The sequence below is a fragment of the Zonotrichia albicollis genome, chromosome W (genome assembly GCF_047830755.1).
Source record: "Zonotrichia albicollis isolate bZonAlb1 chromosome W, bZonAlb1.hap1, whole genome shotgun sequence".
Taxonomy (NCBI): Eukaryota; Metazoa; Chordata; class Aves; order Passeriformes; family Passerellidae; genus Zonotrichia; species Zonotrichia albicollis.
In genome coordinates, this window is record NC_133859.1 from 16480880 (window position 1) to 16503407 (window position 22528).

Genomic DNA, 22528 nt, shown 5'->3' on the forward strand with positions numbered 1-22528 from the left:
AAAAGCTCTTAATTTCTGCTGTTTGATAGTAATGTAATTAAATGTACTTAATCCCTCAGATGTCTCAGAGACAATTCTAAGGTGATTGTAGACATAGTTATCTTCAAACACTTTCACTAAAGCAATCCAGGTTTTGCCTTTAATATATAGAATCATAGAATATCCTGAGTTGGAAGGGACCAACAAGGATCATTGAAGTCCAACTCCATATAGGAAAAGATATTTGCCCAGTTCAAAGAAAATTATTTCCTGAAAGGCAGTTGGTTAACTTATCTGGATTACAAAGTACCTTTTGAATGGAGAAAAGGAACATGCATACTCTTCTGGGTTTTGAAGATATTTCTGTTGAATTGGGCAAAGTTTCTAGTATCAGAATGCTTCAAACTTGTTTCTGAGTTTGCTTTGGTTACTGAAACTCCATCTTTAAAGAAAGCTAGTTAAAAGAATAGATGATTGTTTTAATAGAGCTTGGAAGTAATAATGATAATAGAGCTTGTGCAGTGTAACTAGTTAAATAATATAGTTATTATTGAGTGAAATTTTTAGATAATGAAGGAAAATGGATTTGGGAACTGAACTGAAAAGTAACCTTCAAATCTATAAGGCATGGGAGGGTATCTGACCTGATGGTTATAGTACATTAAGACAGCTCACGTGATTTTTTTTTTTGTGCAAGTCACCAGATGTGGGGTTTTTTTATTTGTAATTCTACTAAATGTGAAAGCTGTTGATCACAATTACAAAACTGTTACTTATTCTAGTGAAAGTATCTTGTCTTAAATGGAAAAGACAAGTATTAACACATTTGAACAGTTGACTGGAATAAAAGAGATTTTACATTTTGCATAGGCAAGGCAAGTAATGTGTTTGAAGACCTACTGGAAGGAGAAAGGGATGGCAAAATGACATTCTAATAAAGTATTTAGGTATTGAATTAAGCTCATGAGGACTTGAGAACAAAACCTCAAAATGCTAAATTGTACAAATTTCCTCAGTCATTGAACCATTAGGTTTTTTGGTTTTTTTTTTTTTGTTTGTTTTTTTTTTTTTTTGACAGAAACACCACCTCCAGGATATATCAGTGAAGATGGAGAAACAAATGACCAGCAGTTAAACCAAAGCATGGATACAGGTAACTACTTTCAAAACTTGGGATCACTAGCTGTGATCCCTCTGCATAGCAACATGAATTCAGGCTAAAAGATGATGGCAGTTTTCCTCTGTACAACCTGGTGTTTTCTGTTTAAAATATCACTTTCAGTCTTTAGTGAACAAATTAATATTTTGTTAGGGGAATGCTTTTAAAACATTCTGTGCCATATTAAGTACATTACATTTGTTTTATAATAAAAATATACAGATCTAATTAAGTCATCATCAAATTTTAATAGCTGATTTGTTTTAACCATCTCCAACTTTACCTTCTGGAAACAGGTTCATTGAAGCAACATGTCTGTTGGCCTAAACAAGTTACAGATATGTTAGCAATCTTTTTCAGTTAGTTGGAATCAACTGCACCAGTTTCCAAAAGAATTGCAATATTTCCCCACTATGTGATAATGGCTACCTTAATTTAAAAAGCCTGATATCAGCAATCATTGTAGGAATGATTCTGTGCAAAGCCTCTTTGTATTTTATCTACAAATGCACAAATTGTGTTGAGGAGTTCATGTTTTTCTAAACTTTTTCCTTCCTCCTTCCAGGAAAGAATAATCTCAAATGAGGAAATCCAAGTTGTTCTTCTAGAGATAAACCCTCTCCTTTCAGAATAGAGGCAATATCTTGCTTGTCTCGTCCACTTTTTCTTAGCTTTTTTTCCACTGAATTTGAGAAGAAGTCACTACCTTCTTACTGGGCTGAAGCACCTCTCTTATGAAGACAGACTGAGAGAGTTGGGGTTGTCCAGCTTGGAGAAGAGAAGTCTCCAGGGAGACATTAGGGCACCTTCCAGTACCCAAAGGGGCTACAGGAGAGCTGGAGAGGGACTTTGGACAAGGGCATGGAGTGATAGGACAAGGGGGAATGGCTTCAGACTGATAGAGAGTAGAGTTAGATGGGATATTGGGAAGAAATTCTTTCCTGTGAAGGTGGTGAGGTACTGGCACAGGTTGTCCAGAGAAGCTGTGTCTGCCCCATCCCTGGAAGTGTTCAAGGCCAGGTTGGATGGGGCTTTAAGTAACCTGGTCTAGTGGAAGGTGTTCTGCCCATGGCAGGCGGATTGGAACTAGATGATCTTGAAGGACCCTTCCAATCCAAACCATTCTATGATTCTGTGGCAAGCACAGATTGTGCATGAAGTGAAAGTTCTGCCAAATACAACACTAAGATGTTAATTAGGTTTATGAGGTGGGGTAGGGTCCCATGAGTCTGAAAAATTAAATGCAGTCTTAATTCACAATAAGTGTGTGATATGCTGGAAAAGTGATGTTAGTATTTCTGAGGTTTCTTATTCTGAAGAATTTCAATGTAAAACTATATCTAGATAATGGTTATTCCTACTTATCTGAAATAATGAGAGTCATTTGCTCTCAAACAATCTGTATTGCTTCAACAGGATCTCCAGCAGAGCTGTCTCCTAGTAGTCTTTCTCCAGTTAATCATAGCCTGGGTAAGCTGGAAATTCTTGTAATTGTTTCTCTGTGTGATGACTCATCTTTATGTATATGTGGTGGTTTGACCAAGAAGAAGTGAGAATTCTAGAATGCTGTAGTCAAACCAATAGATGCTCAGAGTTTGATATTGGCACCTGGTGTAGCCAGTAAAGTTTAAACACACCTCCGAGAATACACAAGAGTTAAAAAACAAAGTTTCAGCCCTGAGAAGCCCTCTTGGGACGTCGAAGCGAAAAGTCAAATCTCCCTCCCTCGTCCAGCTGCTGCTGCTAGGCAGGGGAGGGGCAGCCATGCAGTAGGCCTGGGCCTGGACAGAGATAGAAAGCCCTCGAAGATAGAAGAGTAGAAAAGCAGCCCCAAGAAACAGCCATCGAGCAGCCATTCCCCCCCCAGGAGGGAGAAAGAGGAGAGCCGGCGTCTAAATGTGATAGCAGCCGGCCCAGGAAGTGAAGGGGGGGGAGAGTGCCGGCCGGCCGCAGCAGCAGCGCGTGTGAGAGTACCAGTATTCTGAAACAAACAAAGACTAAAAGTTTTAACCCCTTTCTTACATGATTAAAGCCTTGCAAAAATGCTGATCCTCCTCAGAGCTGAATAAAAAGAGAAATAAGAAATTAGATGAAACAAAGACCTAGCCCAAAAGATGTAAAAATAACTGAATAGAGAGAGATAATTAGAGTAGCCTTTTAGCTAAACTTTTTTTGTGTAGCCATAAACTCAGTTTGTTCCTGTAACACAAAGACTGCACTTAGGGGGAAGCAGTGCCTCAGAACCAAGAAAGTTCATCGTAAAGACCCCTCAGCCCCAAAGAGTTTAAAAAATATGGGGGGGACAGATGTCCCAAAGCAGAAACTGTGCCTTTTTAGAGTGAGACAAAGCAGCCTTAAAAAACAACCCTAGAAGCAACTCTAATCCATGCACAGTAGTGAGAGCACTAAGCATAGAAAAAAAATGTCACAAGCAGCAGAAAAACTTTTCCGAGCAGTGCCGAGTAACATAAAAGCATACGAAATTTCAGCGTGTTTCCAAACGAAGCCTATAGAACAAAAGAGACTCCTCTCCTCTTCATCATAGACTGAAGTTTGAGTATACTAAAAAGTAGTGCCAAACTAAGCAGTTAGTGATTTAAGAGGAATGTATCAAATTAAGAAATTCTAGTAGTAGAGAAGAAAAAAGTATTTTTTGTAAAGTTTTCAATTTTTTTTCCTATAAGTTTTCCTATTTTTCCTGTAGTTTAAGTAATAAAGTTTTCTTTATGTTTAAACTAAAGCCTGTTTTGCTTATTCCTAGTCACATCTCACAACAGACACCAGAGTAAAAACATTTTCATAAGAGCACTAGCTCTGTGCCAAGCTCGAAACATAACAGTATATATTACATTTAAACTGAAAACGTACTTAAAAAAATTAAGAACTGTATTAGGAGGAGACTATTGGGTTGGCTTCCTGATGATAAACATGATAGGGCTGGGTAAATAACTTCTTAACTACTACTCTATTTCTGTAACTGTTGAGTTCCTAGCAAAGAGAAAGAATAATATGGTTGTGTGTGCAGAACTAGTGTTTAGAAAATAGTTTAAAGGATGTTAGCCAATACATAGTGCTGCCCAGACTTGCTGACTCCCTTGTATATATGTTCTGCTACTCTTCTCACGTACTGTTTCACCTGTAACTGCAACACAATCATTGCTCCCACATTAGTTGTCCACCTGCTTTGATGAGGTGCCATTGCTGTGTATTTGTATAAATGCCTAAGGAAGATCAGATTCCCCTGGGTTTGTTTAAGCAATGATGACAGAAAAATGCTGTTTAGAATGCTTAGTAAGTAATGAGGGTAGGTAAAAAGGGCAAGCAGCTCAGGAAAAGTTGAAGATGCACAGGGAAGATATTGAGCTCTCATGGGGGAGAGTAAAAGGACCTTGGAACTGCTTTTAGATAGAGATGGTATAAGATCTAGTGTAATATAAGAAAATATAATTTTCATATTAATATTTTTCCCTTTGTGTGGTTCAGTGTTTGATAGTTTAATCTTTTCTTTAACATTGTCAAAATGTTTGCAAATTATAGAAAAGCAACAGAAATGTCTCAACATCTGGCACTCATAGCAGAATTAGTTTTTTGCCAAGCAAAATGCAAGTACTGAACTAAATGGGCTGTGGTCAGATTAGATCATCCCTGTAAGAATCCGCACACCCCCTCTTCCCCTCCTTCTTCCTTTGTGTGAAAATCTAAATTCCATTATGTTTACTGGAGTAGGTAAAAATGACAGCAAGTAAAATATAATTTGCAGAGATTAACAGCTGTTGTTTCTGGGAGAGACAAATAGCAGGGCAGATAGATTTCTTTTCAGCCTCGAATTCTGCATTAAGCTTGTTTTATTTCTTTTTTTATAGACTTGCAACCAGTTACTTACTCGGAGCCTGCGTTTTGGTGTTCAATAGCATATTATGAATTGAATCAGAGAGTGGGAGAAACCTTCCACGCATCCCAGCCTTCTCTGACTGTAGATGGCTTTACAGATCCATCAAATTCAGAACGATTTTGTCTAGGTTTGCTTTCCAACGTAAACAGAAATGCTACAGTGGAAATGACAAGGCGACACATAGGTAAAGATCTCTGATCTTTAATTTCATTTTAGACGTTAAATTATCTGGACTGACCTAGGTAGAATGGGCAGATCTGTGTTTTGGGTTCCTTTCCCCCTTGTGCAGCCAGCCATAGAACTTCTCCCTTGGGGCTTGCAAAGAGGAGCTTGATCTCTCTTGCTAAGGACAGAAGTGGAAAAATAGAGAGGTTGCTGCTTCTGAAACTGAGGAGAAATATAGCTGCTTCTGTTACCACAGCCTGTTGCAATTGGGAAGAGATGTAGTGATGGCTACAGCTGAAAGGATCTCCCTTTCCTCAATCAGTAGTCACTAAGCTGATGGCAGCAGCAGTCACACAACTGTCAGGATGCAAGCAGCACAGAAGGAAGCCACTCAACTGTAGGGGTTTCTGTTGCTCATGTTGCTGTTCTCTGCCTTCTGGAAAGAGTTGACGCACCAAAGTATCCCAAGGAGCAGATTTTTGGCTTTCAGGATCCTCATTGGACTGCTCTGCCCTAGGTAGCATTTATATTCGGAGTTGCTTATAATTGAAATTAAGCTTTAATTGCAAAATATTAGCATGTTGCTTAGTTTATTCTAATTTATAAAATGCAGCATGAACATTGGTAGTACTTGAATGCTTTTCTGAAATGGGAAAAGCTGCAGTTAAGATAACATGCTGTTTTGACATTATTAAGATTTTCTTTGTAATGGTTAGTAAAGAATATTGTTTTCTACAATGTTTCATTGATGAAGAAAGACGGGGAAGACTGGTTCAGTGATCAGAATCTGATTTATTGTGGGATACAAACACTTATATACTGTTTTAGGGAGACTAGTAATGTGAAGTACAATGATTAGGTTAAAATCACAATCACAAACTTACACATATTACAACATCTCTTGCTTGCAGAGTTTAATGAGATTTTCTTTTTCCGGTAAACCTGCCTGATTTAATCTTCTTGCAATCTAGATCTAATTTTCAAAGTTCTGTTTGCTTTTGCCAAGGTATTTTGTTTATCAAATCTCATGCTAATAAGGTCCAAAGTCCATCATCTGTCTTGTGTCTCCCAACATCCCAACAACAATGCGGTGTCTTTGCTTTAGGTTCTTCAATAAACTAGCCTTTTTTTTTCTGAATTATTTTATTTAGCAGTATTCATTAGGTTTTTTGGTTTGATTTTTAGTAAAAATTTCAACTTCTTTAATAGAACCTTCTGATTGCCTCTATGCCAAATCCAAATGCTTGTCTAATAAAAATTTAGATGTTCAGAAGCCCCGGCTATACCTGTGCTAACTAATCAAAATGACTATTGATGAGGAAAAGCAAAAATGTAAGGAACTCTTACTTTTTTAATAGACCAATTCACATTTTGTTTGAAAAATTGTTTTAAAGGGGAAATAGGAACTATGGCCTTTAAAGAACCTGTTAATTATAAATAGCTTTCTTTGAGAGCTCAATTGTACATTACTTATCTTCTGCTAGAAATAAGCCATACAAGTTTTTTACCACTCTGAGAGAGAGAAAAAAACCACAATTTAAAAGTGAACAATAATATTTCTTAGAGTTGTTGTAATAGGGCTGAATGAAGTCCTGTTGATTTTGCTCAAATACTACAGAGAAAGGGGTATGCAGTGGGTTGTGAAATTGTATGGGTGCATGTAAGCAAAGAGTGTTGAAGTGGTACACTGTGTTTTCCTTTTTTGCCATAGTGGTCTGTGTTCCTTCATATACAAAACTTTAATACTAGCACAAGTTTTAGCTCTGTTAAACCTAATATTTTTATTCTGGTATTTCTTTAACTAAAAATTATTTGTAATCAACACTGCTTTCTAATTTTGATTGGGTTATAAGCCATTACATGGCTAGAAAATTCTATCTCACTCTTGACCAAAAATTATTCTGCTTCTCCTTCAACTATTTTGAGTTCGTGGGAGGAAAAATGCAAGTTAATTGTGTTCTGCTCCCGCTACAGCTGTCAGCCCAGCAGTGTTGTCCTGTAGATTATTTATTTCTGTTTCTGTTATAATGAAAAACTGTGGCCTTCTCTGAAACAAAATCCTCTCTTGTTTGTTAATCTTCTTGGGTCATATCATAACTAAAGTTCTTTTGAATTTTGCTACAGGAAGGGGTGTACGTCTCTATTACATTGGTGGAGAAGTTTTTGCTGAGTGCTTAAGTGATAGCGCAATTTTTGTTCAGAGCCCCAACTGTAATCAAAGATATGGCTGGCATCCTGCAACTGTGTGCAAAATTCCACCAGGTTAGTAGCTTACCAAAGGTATTGTGTAAAACTATTCAGTGAATGTATTCATTGGACATTTGATTTCCTTTTCATAGTTTCTTCATAGTTTTGGGTTTCTGTGTAGCAAACACAAATATTCACTGATTGATTGTACTCTTTGGACTTTTTTTCTTTATAGGATGCAACCTCAAAATCTTTAATAACCAAGAATTTGCTGCTCTTCTGGCTCAGTCTGTGAATCAAGGTTTTGAAGCAGTTTATCAGCTTACTAGAATGTGTACCATAAGAATGAGTTTTGTTAAAGGATGGGGAGCTGAATACAGGTAAAAAACTTTAAGTTTTAATTTGAAAGTTAATTTTTATTCTTTTGCTAATCCACTATTTCTGTCTGGTTTGAAAGCTGTACCTACAGGCTTCTTAGTGCTACTGTAGACATGCTGTCTGCAAGTTGAACCCCATATTTTCCTTTTTCTCCCGCCTCAGCTATTGAGTTTTTAAGTTATAAAGACCAGAAATTGATTTTAGTATTATAGTCAGCTGTTGAGCAAGGAATGTTGTCAAAGTTGTTTCTTCACTTGGTTCTGCTTGCTTGCTTATTATGGTAAAATCACTGACAATATCTAGAAGTTTCACAGTTTGTGCAGAGAGATTATTTGCTGTTTGTTAGATGCACAGTAATTTTGGTCTCTGTCCTGTTCTGTGTGGAGTATAATGAGTTCATTAGGTTGTGGTGAGGGATGCAGTTGACAGTATCTTACAGAAAGAACTGAAGTCATTTGGAGTGCATTCTGCAGAATGAAAAAGTTGGAGAAAATGCATTTAAGGGTTGACAAATATTTTGGAACTTGGAAAAAACTTTGTGGGAGTAAGATGACTGTGTTTATGTAGTAAAACAGCTAAAACTTTTTTTGAGTGGAAAAAATAGCCTTTTATCTGCTTTTTGAATAGATTCCAATTATATTCTTTATTTAAACAAATTCCTTAAGCGTCTCTAGAAATTGTTCCCTGAAAGAATGAAGTCTGACATATCAATACCCATAATGACTTTTTTAAAATCCATATAATTTCTAAAGATCAATAATGGTGTGTCGGTTCCACTGTGAATCTTGGGGGTTTGTTTCTTTTATCTGCTCTTGAAATATACACATGTAAATAGCAGTGTCATTATGTGGGGGGAGGCTTCTCAGATAAATTAAGCCAATTTTGTAGAAGTATAATTAGATGAAATGAGAAAATTCAGTAAGGGAATAAATTGGCACCTCTTTGTCAGTAAGAGATACGCAGAAAAAAAAAAAAAGTAGTTCAAGTTTAAAGAACTGTTGCATTTGTCAGGAAAATTAATCCACAAACATCAGAGGTTTATGTCCAAAAAGGAGACAGAGGAATCCTTTTACTTTATTCGAATAAAGGGAGAGGCCATGGGGGTTCCCCTGGGATCTCTCAAATTTTTAGAGGACGCACCCTCCTTTTTATCCTAATTTCCTGGCCGCATTTCCCTTCTCTCTTTCCCCATTGGCTGAGGTACTTGAGAGGTACAGACTTCCCGGAATGCCTGATACTCAAGATTTCCCTCTAATGTATAATCCTCCTTTTTAAAATTTTTAATTCTTATGGAATTTGGGGGTTTTCCCCATTGTTTCTTTCATCTTTCAATATCTAATTTCATTTATCAGCAAACCTACAATTTGTTTGTAAAGGTAAATATCTTTGTCCATTCATCAATCAGTGGAATCCTTCCCATTGTTTTTTTTATCTCTCAGTGCTAGTTTTATCTACCAGCAGACCCACAGTTCATTTGTAAAGACAAATCCGTCATTCCTCTCAATCCCTCATCTTTTATTTTTTTTAAATAATTGTCTTTACAAACTTTAGTTATCATGGACCTAATTTCCTGTTCCTGGGTCTTTTTTGGTTTTACAATTATTTGCAGTGACATCAATTTCTGTCCTTTTGTAGCCATCTCTGGATCAGTAGGCATGGCTACTACCTGCATCCCTTTGATCACATATTGAATAAGTTGTACTAAGCAAAGGATCATGCATGGTAAAAAGATTAGAGTTGCTACAACACATAAGAGTAAGAAATGCATTTGTTTAACCCATAGTCCACCAGATAAGCACAAAAACATGTCCTATTTCCATCCTTTCCATGTTTGGACCGGTACATGAGCTAACTTTCTTATTCTTTTTGTTATTTGTTTCACCACCTTTCCATTGCCATCTATGTGCAAGCAGCAGTTTGAGTCATTTAAATTGTCACACACTGCCCCTTCTTCTGCTAATAAATAGTCTAATACCATCCGATGTTGAAATATTGCATTTCTCATCTGAGTAGATTGGTCAGCAAGGAGGTCAAGAGCTGTAGCTATCTGGTTCATTATTACTTCAAAGACAGCTTGTAACCTAATTATCTGATTTAAATTATATAAGGGTTCTCTGGCACCTGATATTAATTAGGATTCCATGTGTCTGATCCATAGTGTTGTATAAATCATTCAGGTGGCCATTCATCTTCACCCCACTTTTGGGTGCTCCTTCCAGCCAGGGATACATCAATTAACTGCTTTTCTCTAATTAAATCATCATGCAACTTGATTCTTAACTGATTTCCCTGAGCTTGTGGTAGCAGAAAGAACAATGGTCTAATATACCTTTGCATAACATATCCCTGACCGGTTTGGGGGTAACCTGCGGTAAGCATATTGGCCACAAATCCAGTAATGCCCTTTTAAAGCCCAGGTCCCATTGGCAAAGGGACCTTTCCAATTTTCATCATAAATTGGTGGGTCAAAATACAGCTTGCTTCCTGGGCCTAGTGGTCCCCCAACAATAGTTGCCCTGCTGTAAGAATCACAGTATTTGCATTTCCAAGCTCCCACATGAGGTTTCCACCTGCAGTTACATCCCAGATCTGTTTGTTAGATCTGGACCAGAACCTATTAAAAAGGGTTCAAGTTCCGTTCCGGTGTTGCCACTTCCACTGATAGTCACGGAAAACGTGTCCTACTTGTGGAATTATCTTGAGGGCAGCTTAGAAATAAGGGGTAAAAAAACTTATCCTTCCCCACTGCTTTACAGACTTCAAAATCCTTCCGGTAATTATGGAAGGAACACCTTACCTAACTACCATTAGTGAGCTTAACATGCGTTTGATTCCATCTGCCTTGATATCTGGAACAATCATAAGGAGAGCAGTTTGGGGTCCAACAATCTAAACCCAAAGATAAAGTCCAGTCACAAACGCTTTTTCCCACATATGTTTCCTGTTCTATTTAGACAATAAATGCCTCTTTCAGAAGAATGAAGCTGCCATGGACTTCCTTCTTCATCCCAAAATCCTGTTCAATTATGGACCTCACTCAGGGTGCTAACCCACCATTTAGGCTCGACTGGGCTGGCCACTCATGGCCAGCTTTCAGATCCCCCTGGCCCTCCACAGACCCAACAATTGCTAAGGTTAAAGGTTTTTGCTACTCCTTCTCACAAGGTTAAAAAATTATTTTCCCACTTTTGGCCCCAACCTAACTGACAATATAAGGGTAAGATTATTAAGAGAAACATTCTAATGGTGTAATCTAATCTCCTAACCTAATTTTCACTTTCACGTTGTCTTCCACATCACCTGTGGCGAGAGAAGGCACAGAAACAGCTTAACATAAAGAAAACAATGACAGCAAGGATTGGCCCCCAATGACTGGAGATCCGAAAGGAGGGATGCCCACACAGATTATTTCAGCAGGCAGTCTGTGGATAGGCACACAAGGCTTCCCCCGATGTCGACGCACTGGGTACTGCTCCAGTCCACTCCTGTGGAGTGTCAGTCACAGCTTCCTATCCTCCTCCAGCTGAGATGTCCTAATCTCTGGGCCCTCAGAGACCTTGACCCAAGTGTGATGGGTCCACCCATGTTCAGCTGTCTTGACAGCTGTTTCTGTGGTCAGCAACACCTGGAAAGGTACACGGCACTTCGCCACCAGGGGTGCTTCTTTCCACTCCTTAACTAGGACCCAATCTCCTGGCTGAATGTTGTGAACAGCAAAGTCCAAAGGCAGGGTCTGTGCCAGATGAGCTTCCTGTCAAAGAGATTTCACAAGAGACAGTATCCAGGCCACATATTGTTTCAAATACATATCACTTATCTCTATCCCCCCACTAGGCTGAGAATTACAAGGTTAAGGAATTCCAAACATCAATTCAAAGGGAGATAATTTACTATCTCCCCTGGGTCTGGCCCTTATTCTTGCCAAAACCAGTGGGAAGAGCCACATCTTAGTTTCTATCACCAGCTTCGGGAGGTGTTTCTTTATTTCTCCATTCATTCTTTCAACCCTGCCCAAACTCTGGGGGTGCCAGGGGATATGGAGAGTCCATTGTATCCCTAAAGCAGTCACAACTTGTCGCTGTTGTATTAGGGATGGATGAATTAAGCGACATAGACTCCTATGGTCTCAGAAGGCAAATGCAGACTTTATTAGCCATCACATTCTTTTATAGACAGTTCCGACAAAGCTGGACCTGATTGGTCCTTAATCAACACCCCTTACATCATTGGCTAATTAGGAACAACACCCTTCTTGTAAACATCTTACAAGTAAATAACACCATCTGCAAAGATTAAGGATTGTTTTAATTCTTTCTCTGAACTCCCCAGAGTAAAAATGGGGGAATAGGATGATGGGTGCTGCTGCCTATTATCTGTTCCAAACAAACCTCTCCTGTAGGTTGGGTTAACATTCAGGCAATGCAGTCAGATTCACACACAACACTCACTACAGCTGGCTCAGTGAGAGAGGCAGAAGGCTCTTTGCAGGATTTTATTCCAGCAAGGTTAATTGCATGTGGTGGCTGAAGGAAACCCAGGTGAAAGAGCGAGAGCACATGCTCTGGACAGTTTAAGAAGGGGAAGGGAGGAGGGGTGCAGAGCTAATGGCAGGGCAAAGGGGATTGGTCTCCAGGTGAGAGGGGGCAGCCACCAGGGGTACCCAACCAATGAGGAAACAGGGAAAGGAGAAACTAGGGTAGGTTGTGAAATATAGGGATCAGTGAGACAGAGGTCCATGGAGGAGTTTTGTCTTTTCCCACAGGAAGAATGAAATCTATGGTCTTTCCAAGGCAATTTGCTTGGGAATTGGCTGAGGAGAGAGAGTTCATGGGATGCTACACCAGAGCAACGCCTGGGAAAGTTTATCTGACTTTGACCAGACTGTCAGCATCCACAATTCCTCCTTTTTGTTTTAAAAAACAAGGTGGCATTTGTAAACCCCTGCAGGGCCCTTTGCAGGAAGGAGAACAAACACAGCTCAAGAGGCCCTTTTAGTAATTTGCCAGTTACCAACCAGAACCTCAATCAGACACTAAATTAGAATGGTCAGGGAGATTCTCTTGCACATGCCATCAAATTCTTCACAATCACGTCCATGCACCACCATCAAGTTTTGTTGTTCATTCTTGCAAGAAGTCAGTTACTAATTATAATACAGTAAAATAAACATCGTTAGTCTGCTCAAAGAATTGGCAGTCTAACTTGTCGACATTCACTACTCCAGAAACAAAGAAAAAGATAGAATGCTCATTCTCTACTTGTAGAGACCGTCCGATTGATGATCAGCATCCTGATCATCATTCGATGGTTGCCTGTTGGCTACACTCTGCTTTTGGTGTCATAAGTCAGGGCGAACACACCTTGCAAGTATCCACCATACCCCAGCATCTGTGGAAACGCATGCATACCCACAATCCCAAGTGATAAGCTCACACGGGCCTTCCCACTTATTAGTGGTTAGATCCCGTATCCAGACTTCCGCTCAAGGCAGGTGCATCTCACCTGAAGACTGCAATGAAAGAAAGTGATTTAAAATGACAGGATTGTTTGAATTTTGTGGCACTGTAAGGTGATTAATTGTATATAGAGCCTTTTCCAGTCAGCTGTGCGGGGTTTCTCGAGGCATTCCTCCTTTTTGTTTTTCCAGAACACGCTCTAAAGTGCTATGAGCGCATTCAACAATAGCTTGACCAGTTGGAGAATGCGGAATACCAAATTCATCCGACACTCCCCATAAACGTAAAAACTGCCACGTCTTCTGCGAGACGTAGGTAGGACCATTAACAGTTTTCACAGAAGAAGGTATACCTAAGATCGCAAAAGCCATCCTCCAATGGGCAATAACATCATGACCCTTTTCCCCAGTATGAGCAGATGCCCACTTAGCAGAGGAGGTGTCAATAAACACGTGCACATGCTTAAGTCAGCCAAATTCGGCAATATGAGTGATATCCGTTTGCCAAAGCTGCAAGGCTTTTAGGTGTCTGAAAGCCTCTGGGGTTTACCCCTGCTGGTAAAGGTGCAGCAAGTCCATGACAGTCAGTGCAAGAACTGACAATGTCACGAGCCTCAGTTGGCATTAACTGAAGTTGTTTCTGCAATGTATGTGCACTTTGATGGAAAAAATCATGCAATGCCTTGGCTTGCACAATTTTGTCAGGCTGAGGCACTACCCACGCAGGGTTAGCCAACCTGTCAGTCCTGGCATTACCTTCTGTTATGAAACCTGGTAAATTGGTATGACTCCGAATGTGCAGGACGTAATAAGGATGAATTCAGGCCTGAATTACACACCACGTTTTCAGTTAGTGAAACAAAGCTGCATTATTGACTTCTTTCAGAAGTGAACAATCCAAACGTTTGGTTATGTCTGCTACACAAGCAGAATCAGTTACCAGATTCAGAGGTACCTGAGAAAATCGCTGGAATGCCATGGCAACAGCCTTCAATTCAACCAACTGGGCTGAGCCTGACTCGTGGCCTTCCAGCACCTGCCACTCAGATTTATCCTCCCAAGTAACAATGGCTTTCCCTGTTTTTCTTGAGCCATCAGTGAAGATGGTGGGTCCTTGCACTGGCACCCGACTATTTTTTGGCTGCAAAGACAGATTGGTTGATTTTTGCCAACTGCAATAACTTATGACTGGGCAGATGATAAGCAATCTGCCCTGAAAAGTTTTGCAGCGCACTTTGCAAAGGAGCGCTGTTAGCAAAGCTCCATTCAAAGTCTTCCCGCTCTACTGGAAGAATAATTTTTGCAGGATCAGCTGCCATTAATTGCAAACACCGTTGATGGCATTTGATTATCAAATGAGTGATCAATTCAAACAATGTGGGTGCTGTCTTTTTCGGTTGATGGGGCAAGAAGACCCATTCCAAAATGTGCAAAGGATCGGACCATTTTTCACTCCATTGGCCAATGATACCTGTAGAATGAAAATCTGGATTGGTAATGAAAACAGCGATATCAATGGAGGTATCTACTCGATAAACCTGATGAGCAGAAATAGCTCGCTGGACTTCCTCCAGCGCTCGTCGCGCCCCAGCAGTCAATTGCTGAGGTGAATTCAGATCAGGGTCCCCCTTTAAAACGTTAAACAGTGGGGACAATTGTGTTGTGGTTAGCCCCAAATAAGGACGTAACCAACTGATGGTACCCAGCAATTTCTGGGCATCATTCAGAGTCTTAACAGAATCCATTAATTGCACCTCTTGATGTTGAATGGTGCGATCCAAAATTTTTGCTCCTAAATATTTCCAAGGAGGATGCTGTTGAACCTTCTCTGGAGCTACTTGCAGCCCATAGGAGTGCAGAGCAGTGAACAGTTGAGTCTGTATCCTCAGCAGCTCATCCTGGGTGGATGCCGCCTCCAGGATGTTGTCCATATAGTGATAGCAATATGCTTCAGGAAACTGCTCGCAGACTCCAGACAAGGCCTGAGCCACATACCATTGACAGATAGTCTGACTGTTCTTGAAGCCCTGCAGCAAAAAAAATTTCCATTGATAGCTCTGCACAGGTTCCTCATTATTAATTGCAGGTACCATAAAGGAGAATTTTGGCTTGTCATCAGAATGCAAAGGAATTGTGAAAAAACAATCCTTCAAATCAATTATCAAAATTTTCCACCCCATAGGGATCAGGGTGCATGAGGGCATACCAGGCTGCAATGCCCAGATGCTTTCCATCACTGCATTGATTTTCCAGAGGTCCTGTAACAGCCTCAATTTCCCAGATTTTTCCTAATTACAAAGACAGGAGTATTCCAGGGACTAGTAGAAATCTCAATGTGATCCTGTTGCAATTGTTCCTGAACTAATTCACAAAGGGTGACCAACTTTTCTTTTGTCAGGGGCCACTGGTTTTGCCAGATGAGTCTGTTTACTAGCCACCACAAAGGCAACGTAGGATACTGTGCACCCTTCAGCACAGGGGCCCCCATCAAAAATGTGTCCCAATCCGTACCCCTCAGGCTGCCAATACATCCTGCCCCCAGAGGTTGAGTGGAGCTGCAGTGACATAAGGCAGAACTGTAGCCGTCTGCCCCTCTGCATTTTTGGCCAGCACAGACCATTGGCTTATAATGATCTATGTAGTTCCTCCCAACCCTTTGATAACCGAACCCATGGAAGCCAAAGGCCACGCAGGAGGCCACGCAGAGAAGGAGATGATTGTCATGTCAGCCCCTGTGTCGATCAAACCTCGAAGCTGGATCTGAGGCGGGCTGGCACCTGGTAGAATCAGGGTACATGTCATCTGTGGTCGCTGAGTAGAAATATCTGCAGTCCAGAAAACTTGTGGCAGTCCTGTAAATCCAAAGCTGCCATCTCCATGACTCCGCTGGTCAGTCCTGGGGACACATGACTGAAAAGGCACAAGTTGAGCAATGCGAGTCCCTGCAGGGATAGTGACGAGGGGGTGGGTACGGAAACCATGGCACAAATTTGGCCTGTAAAGTCAGCATCAATGACTCCTGGATGCACAAAGATTCCTTGAAGGGTCGCACTAGATCTCTCCACAAGCAGTGCACTCAATCCTTGACCCAAAGGTCCAAATACATCCAGAAGAACCTTATATACACAACAAGATTCTAAGATGACTGTTGCTGCAGTGTGTACATCCACTCCAGCTGCTCCTTGGGTACTACCCCTAAGCTGGCTGAGTAAGCCTGTGTCGGTACCATGCACTGGGGAATCACTTGTGTCAGAGCACAGGTCTCCTTTGTGCTCTTCCTCCTGTTTCCCGAGCCTGCCAAAAGCTGACCATTGGCATGGTATTTAGACTTACATTGGTTTGCATAATGACCTTGCCTCGCGCATCTAGCACACAAGAAATGACCTTTCTTTCCTTTCTGCTTCTCTGTTACCTGTTTTTGCTTGCACTTATTATTCACCTGTCTCTGTTGTCCACACTCACCGGATGCCTGGGCTGGCTGTATAGCAGCAGCCAAAACTGACGTTTTGTAGTCTACAGAGCCCACTTTAGAGCATGCTTGGACCATATCTGTTAATGTTGGGTCACCTGGAAGAGCCTCTATGATCTTTCTGCAATCTTTTTTGGGGTTATCCTTTGCTAATTGCTTGCATAAAATCTGTCTCAAGTTGTCATCCTCAATCTGCTTTTCTAAGGCCGCTGCAATTTCCTCAACAAATGGCAGAAATGGTTCCTTCATTCCTTGAGTTATTTTCACATATTGCGGCTTGGGAATAGCCATTTGTATAGTTTTTAACAGTGCCTCAATGCTTATCTTTTGACTCTACTCAAGAATCCGAGGGTCCCAGGTAGCCTGAACATCAGGATTAGAAAAGATACCCTTCCCCATAAGAGCATCTACTCCAACAGCATATCTAGGATCAGCCTGAGGCAGTCGCATGTTATCTGCTGCAGTCTTATCAGACACCTGCCTCCAGTTGTCCTCAAAAACTCTAAATTGCACAAGTTGGAACAACACTTGACCCAGATGTTTAATATCAAATGGGGCAAGCAGATCAGTGTTTAATACCCTGATAACTTACATAACTTCTGAAGAACCAAGCCCATATTTTGCTACTTTATTTTGCAAATCCTGTATGACTTTCCATGCAATGACATCATGCCTGTTGACTTGTCCCATATTTGGAACAGCCTTAAACACAGGAAGGGCTTGGACACCCCCCTGTGGGGCTACACTGACTCCCTGATTCACTATCATACTTTCTTTAGATGATGGAACAACTACTTGATGTCTACCTGTGTTTCCCCCCCCCTTCATCTACGGTCTTGATAATGCCACCCCTGGGCATCGCCATCTTCTCTAGCAAGTCCCAATTCCCCATTTCCAGAGCTCGCAATTTGACCAATTCCCAAAAACATCCCAGGTGCTCTGGTCGCATGGTCACCTGACATAGTGGCAATGTCCACAGGTGGCTCTGGGGCATTTTTGCAGCACTTCGGTGCCAGCTCTCAGCTGCCAGACACTCCCCCACCGCGGGACAAGCTGTCGGTCTCCATCCGTGTCACTGTCCACGTCCCGGGGCAATGGCACGCGGGACAGCCTGAAGGAAGCGGAGGAGGGCGGGCAAGCTTGAAGCACCGAGGCGGGGGGGGCAGCCATGGTGGACGCTGCGAGTGGTGGCGCCAATACAGCAGAAGCAGAAGGCACGGCGCCCACAGTTCCGCATGAGGCTGGTGGAGGAGGTGGTGCAGACACTTGCGCTGACCTTGCAGATGGGAACGGAGGGGCCGAAGGGACAACGGCTCCAACTGCATCACCTTTCTGCAGTGGAGGCACTCCCACCGCCCCCTGCAACGCAGAGGAAGGAGGGTCCAAGGGGGGAAATGAAGCTGCGTGCCACAAAGGCTCTGCTGCCACCACTTGAGACGCAGAGAGAGGAGGGGCCAGGCAGGGAAACAAAGCTGGCTGCAGCAAAGGCTCTGCTGCTGCCACTTCAGATGCAGAGAGAGGAGGAGGTGGGGGGGGGGGGGGGCAAAACGAGGAGGACACTTGGCAATTTCCGACTGGGGCTCAGCTAACAAAGCGTCCGTGAGCTGCGTCACCAGTGACAGATACTTTGGCATTACAAAGTCACGGGGAGAAGGATATGTCAGGGGGACATAATCTCAAGGCGAGGAATAGATTTTACTAGCAACTTCCGTGTCCCTCAGGGGTCCAGGTGGAGCTGAGGGAAAGCCGCCAGCAGCTTCCTGAGCCTCCTCGCCTTCTGGCACGTAAGTGTCTATAGAGGGATCGTCTTCACCCTCTGAGTCCTCCACATCCGTTTCACCCTCCCCAGGGTCCTGTTCTGTAACGCTTTAAAAATAGTGCCCCAGGTTACTGCTAATTCAAATGCATCCTTATCTCCACTGGAGATTTCTTGCCACAGCTGGTCTCCTAGCGACTGCCAAGTATCTAGGCTAAAAGCAGTCCCAGTGTCTACCAAAAATACGAGCCTTTGCCCAGCAGAACAGGGCGTGCATGGAATGATCTAATATAGCAATTCCCATGTGTGCTGTTATGGGTTAGTTGCGGTGGGGGATTAATCACCGACTAATAAGTCCAAATAAAATGAAATTTATTAATTGATACAGCAAGCGATAATAGGCAAAGTCAGCGCCCCGGGCACGCAGGGCGACAGGAGAGTCCCCGCTCTACCACTGCCGCACTCTTCTGATATTTTGTGGAGTTCTTATACAGTCCTGCTTCCGGGCTGATGTGTAGTACTCTGCGTATTCTTCTTTCGTGTCTAGGTGGTCATAGTCTATCTCCCGGAGGTCTGAAGATGAAGGCCGGTATTTTCCTTATTTGCTGGGTTTATCTGATTCCTGGAATTTTAGGCTCAATCTGCTGAGTTCCTGGAATCCTAGGTTTACTGAGTGGATAAGCTGATACTGTGTTATCAATCATAGCAAACCCCCCACCCATATTAACAGTTTACTAAACAGATAAACAAATGTTTGTGAAACCCATTGTCTTTGGTTTCACCTTCCTTATCCTTTTAAGTCTGGAAATTTACTTAAGCAAACAACTAGAGGTGGTGCAACAGTCTTACTGGAATAACTTTGTCAGCTTTGATGAACAAACCTCAAGTTTTAACCCATTACATGTGGTAATTCATTCTTCCATACAGAAAGCGCAATTTGTTCCTCTGCAGAGGTTTGATTCCCCATCTTGTAGGGAAGCTTTCCCCAGCAGCCTACCTAAGCAGTGGTTTCCTCCAGAATACAAACTCTTGCATGCTGGGGACCTGTCCCAACCAGCTACTAGGCCGGTTCCACTACCCGTTGGTCACAAAGGACCAGCCCCCTCTGGGAGGATGAGGGGAAAATCACCATACCTCTCTTATTGGAGTATGGAAGGCAACTCCGAGTCATCAGTCTTGGCTGCAATGAACGTTGGAGGTTACCGGACTCCTGTTCGTCAGTCTTGGCTGCGCTAAATGTAGGAGGTTCACCAGATGTCGCTGTTCTATTTCGGATGGATGAATTAAGCGACACAGACTCCTATGGTCTCAGAAGGCAAATGCGGAGTTTATTAGCCATCACATTCTTTTATAGACAGTTCTGACAAAGTTGGACCTGATCGGTCCTCAATCAACACCCCTCACATCATTGGCTAATTAGGAACAACACCCTTCTTGTAAACATCTTACAAGTAAACAACACCATCTGCAAAGATTAAGGATTGTTTTAATTCTTTCTCTGAGCTTTCTCAAAACTCCCCAGAGCAATGCCTGGAAAAATTTATCTGACTTTCTCTCTGACCAGACTGTCAGCATCTACAACTCCTTGAAGAATTTTTCCTGTGAAATGATTTCCCCTATCTGAGTCTATTGCTTCCACAATCCTATATCTTGGAATTATTTGTTTCAAAAATACTTTTATAACTGATCCTGTAGTTGCTGAAAAGGCTGGAAATGCTTCTGGCCACCCTGTTAACTGACATAATATTACCAGAAGATATTTAAATCTTGCCACTCAGAGCATTTCAGTAAAATCCACCTGGCATCTCTGGAAGGGATGTACAGCCCAAGGCCTCCCTCTCCTGGCAAGTTTCTTTGTAAGTCTGTTATTGGTTTTAGCACAAATCAAACAACTCACAATAGCTCACTTTGCCAGAATAAAAAGACCCACAGCAGCATATGTTTTGAGGAAGGCTTCTGCCAGTCCTCGAGAGCCCCAATGACTCCCTTCATGAAGTTGTTTTAACAGCTGTAAGGCCAGAGCTTTTGGCATCCACTGTTTACCATCCCTTGTAAACCAATTACCCCCTCTTTCCTCTGCCCCACTCTTTTAAATTATCTCAAGTTCCTCTGGTGGAAAAGACAGTTTCTCTGGCAGCGGTGCAGTTACTGGGAGCAAAGGGAGGCTCTTAGAGGTTTCTGGCAGCAATGCAGCTTTCCGAGCTTCTTTATCAGCCAGTCGGCTTCCTATTACCTCCTCTGAGCACCCTGTCTGGTGTGCCTTGATGTGTATTATCACTAACTTTTTTTGGTAAGCTCACCACCTCCAATAGGCAAGAGATTAAGTTCTCATGAGCTAGCGTCTTTCCCCTGCAGGTTAAAAACCTCTTTCTCCCCATAGTTTCCCAAATGCATGGATCACCCTATATGCATATTTAGAATCAGTAAAAAACATTCACTGTCTTGTCCTGGTATAATTCACAGGCTCTCACAAGGGCATACAGCTCTGCTGTCTGAGCTGACCAGGTGGGCAGTAACCTCCCCCCTTCCTTTAATTGCTTTCCATTCACTAAATCGAGTATCCTGTACATCGTTTCCCTTCTACCACCCTTGAAGACCCATCACTAAACACATTTTCTCCCTCAGGCCAGGGAGCATTCTGCAAATCTTCCCTAGCCCGGGTCTGTAGATCTATCACTTGAATGTAGTCATGGATTTCTTTCTGCCCCTCCCTCCCCCTTCAGGGCCATTCAAACAGGAGGCTGGGTTGGACCCTTTCCCACTTTTAAATTCTAAATCCTCTTGTTCCATTAAACAAGATTCAGACTGTAATAACTGAGTGCTGGTCATCCACTTAGAGGCTCTTTCAGTCAACAAAGCTTTAATCAGAGTTGAAATTTTCACTATCAGATACCTTTCCCTTGTCAGCTTTTGGACCTCAGCCACCATCAGAGCTGTGGCTGCACAGTTCTGTGGATAATGGGGCCAGCCTCTGGCTACCCAGTCTAACAGTTTAGAAAAATAAGCAATAGGCCGCTGTGTTCTCCCATGTTCTTGCACCAAAATTCTTTTAGCATAACCTTGTTTAACATCCACATATAGTTCAAATTCCTTTTCTGAGTCTGGAAGAGCTAAGACTGGGTCATTTAGCAATTTGTCTTTTAATTTTTTTTAAAGCTTTGCTCTCCTTCTGGTGTCAATACCGTGACATTAGGACTATCTTGGGTTAAAAAGTCATATAAAGGACTGGCCACAACAGAAAAGTCCTCAATCCATGCTCGGCAGTATCCCACCAACCCTAAAAACTGCCGTAACTTCTTTTTTTTCTGGGGTAATGGTACTTATAAAATCCCTCGTATTCTTTCTAGATCAATACACCGTAACCCTCTAGTCAGAATGTGTCCCAAATATTTGGCATCTTTTTTTTTTCCCCTACTAACTGCTCCTTCATTTTGGACACTCTTAAATCCTTTTTTAGCGAGAAAATTAAGCAGCTTTACAGTAGCCTCCTCAACCGCCTTTTCCTGTCCCCCTGATAAAAGCAAATCATCCACATACGGCAACAACCTAACTCCTGAAGGTGGAGTAAACTCTCTTAATATTTTCTGCAAAGCTTGCCCAAACAAAATCCCCAAAAGAAAATCCCAATCCTTCCATGTATAATCCACATTTCCCAAATACTCCTCTATCTTTTCCCTTACCCCTATGGGATCATCCAGATATGGGGGTAATTCTTTTTTTCAACCCTCTTATGAAATAAACAGGGCAGGAGACTTTCTCCTTTTAATGCCTTTATTAAAAGTGATCAGCTCAGGATTGGGCAGCTCAGACGAGGCTGCAGCTTCCCGTCGTCTCTCCCAGGGCGACGAGGAGGAGGAGGAGGATATGCACAGCTTTGTCCACTAGGGGTAGAGCTGGGAGGTCCAGTCCTCGTGGGAGCCTTTAGGGCATGATGACCCCTTCAGATGTTAGTTTTCGCCATTTCTCCCCGTCCGCTCTCGGTTTCGGGACGACTCCTGTGCTCAGGGTGAGAGGGACTACGAAGGTGTTCAGCCTCTCTGCAGGCTCAGCACTCCGTTCTTCACGTCCAGACATCACTCCAATCTCTC

At 42.1% G+C, this 22528-nt stretch overlaps 1 protein-coding gene across 3 annotated transcripts in view; it reads left to right on the forward strand.

The window, feature by feature from the left end:
• Window positions 1-22528, forward strand: part of LOC141726825 (mothers against decapentaplegic homolog 2-like) — a 95407-nt gene that overhangs the window by 64033 nt on the left and 8846 nt on the right. For 2 of the 3 annotated variants that reach the window (XM_074531900.1, XM_074531902.1), the window contains 5 exons: window positions 1058-1132; window positions 2555-2608; window positions 5002-5214; window positions 7320-7457; window positions 7618-7762. In XM_074531900.1, the coding sequence (XP_074388001.1) occupies window positions 1058-1132; window positions 2555-2608; window positions 5002-5214; window positions 7320-7457; window positions 7618-7762 (625 nt within the window). The remainder of the gene's footprint in view (window positions 1-1057; window positions 1133-2554; window positions 2609-5001; window positions 5215-7319; window positions 7458-7617; window positions 7763-22528) is intronic. The other variant, XM_074531901.1, reaches the window with a different exon arrangement.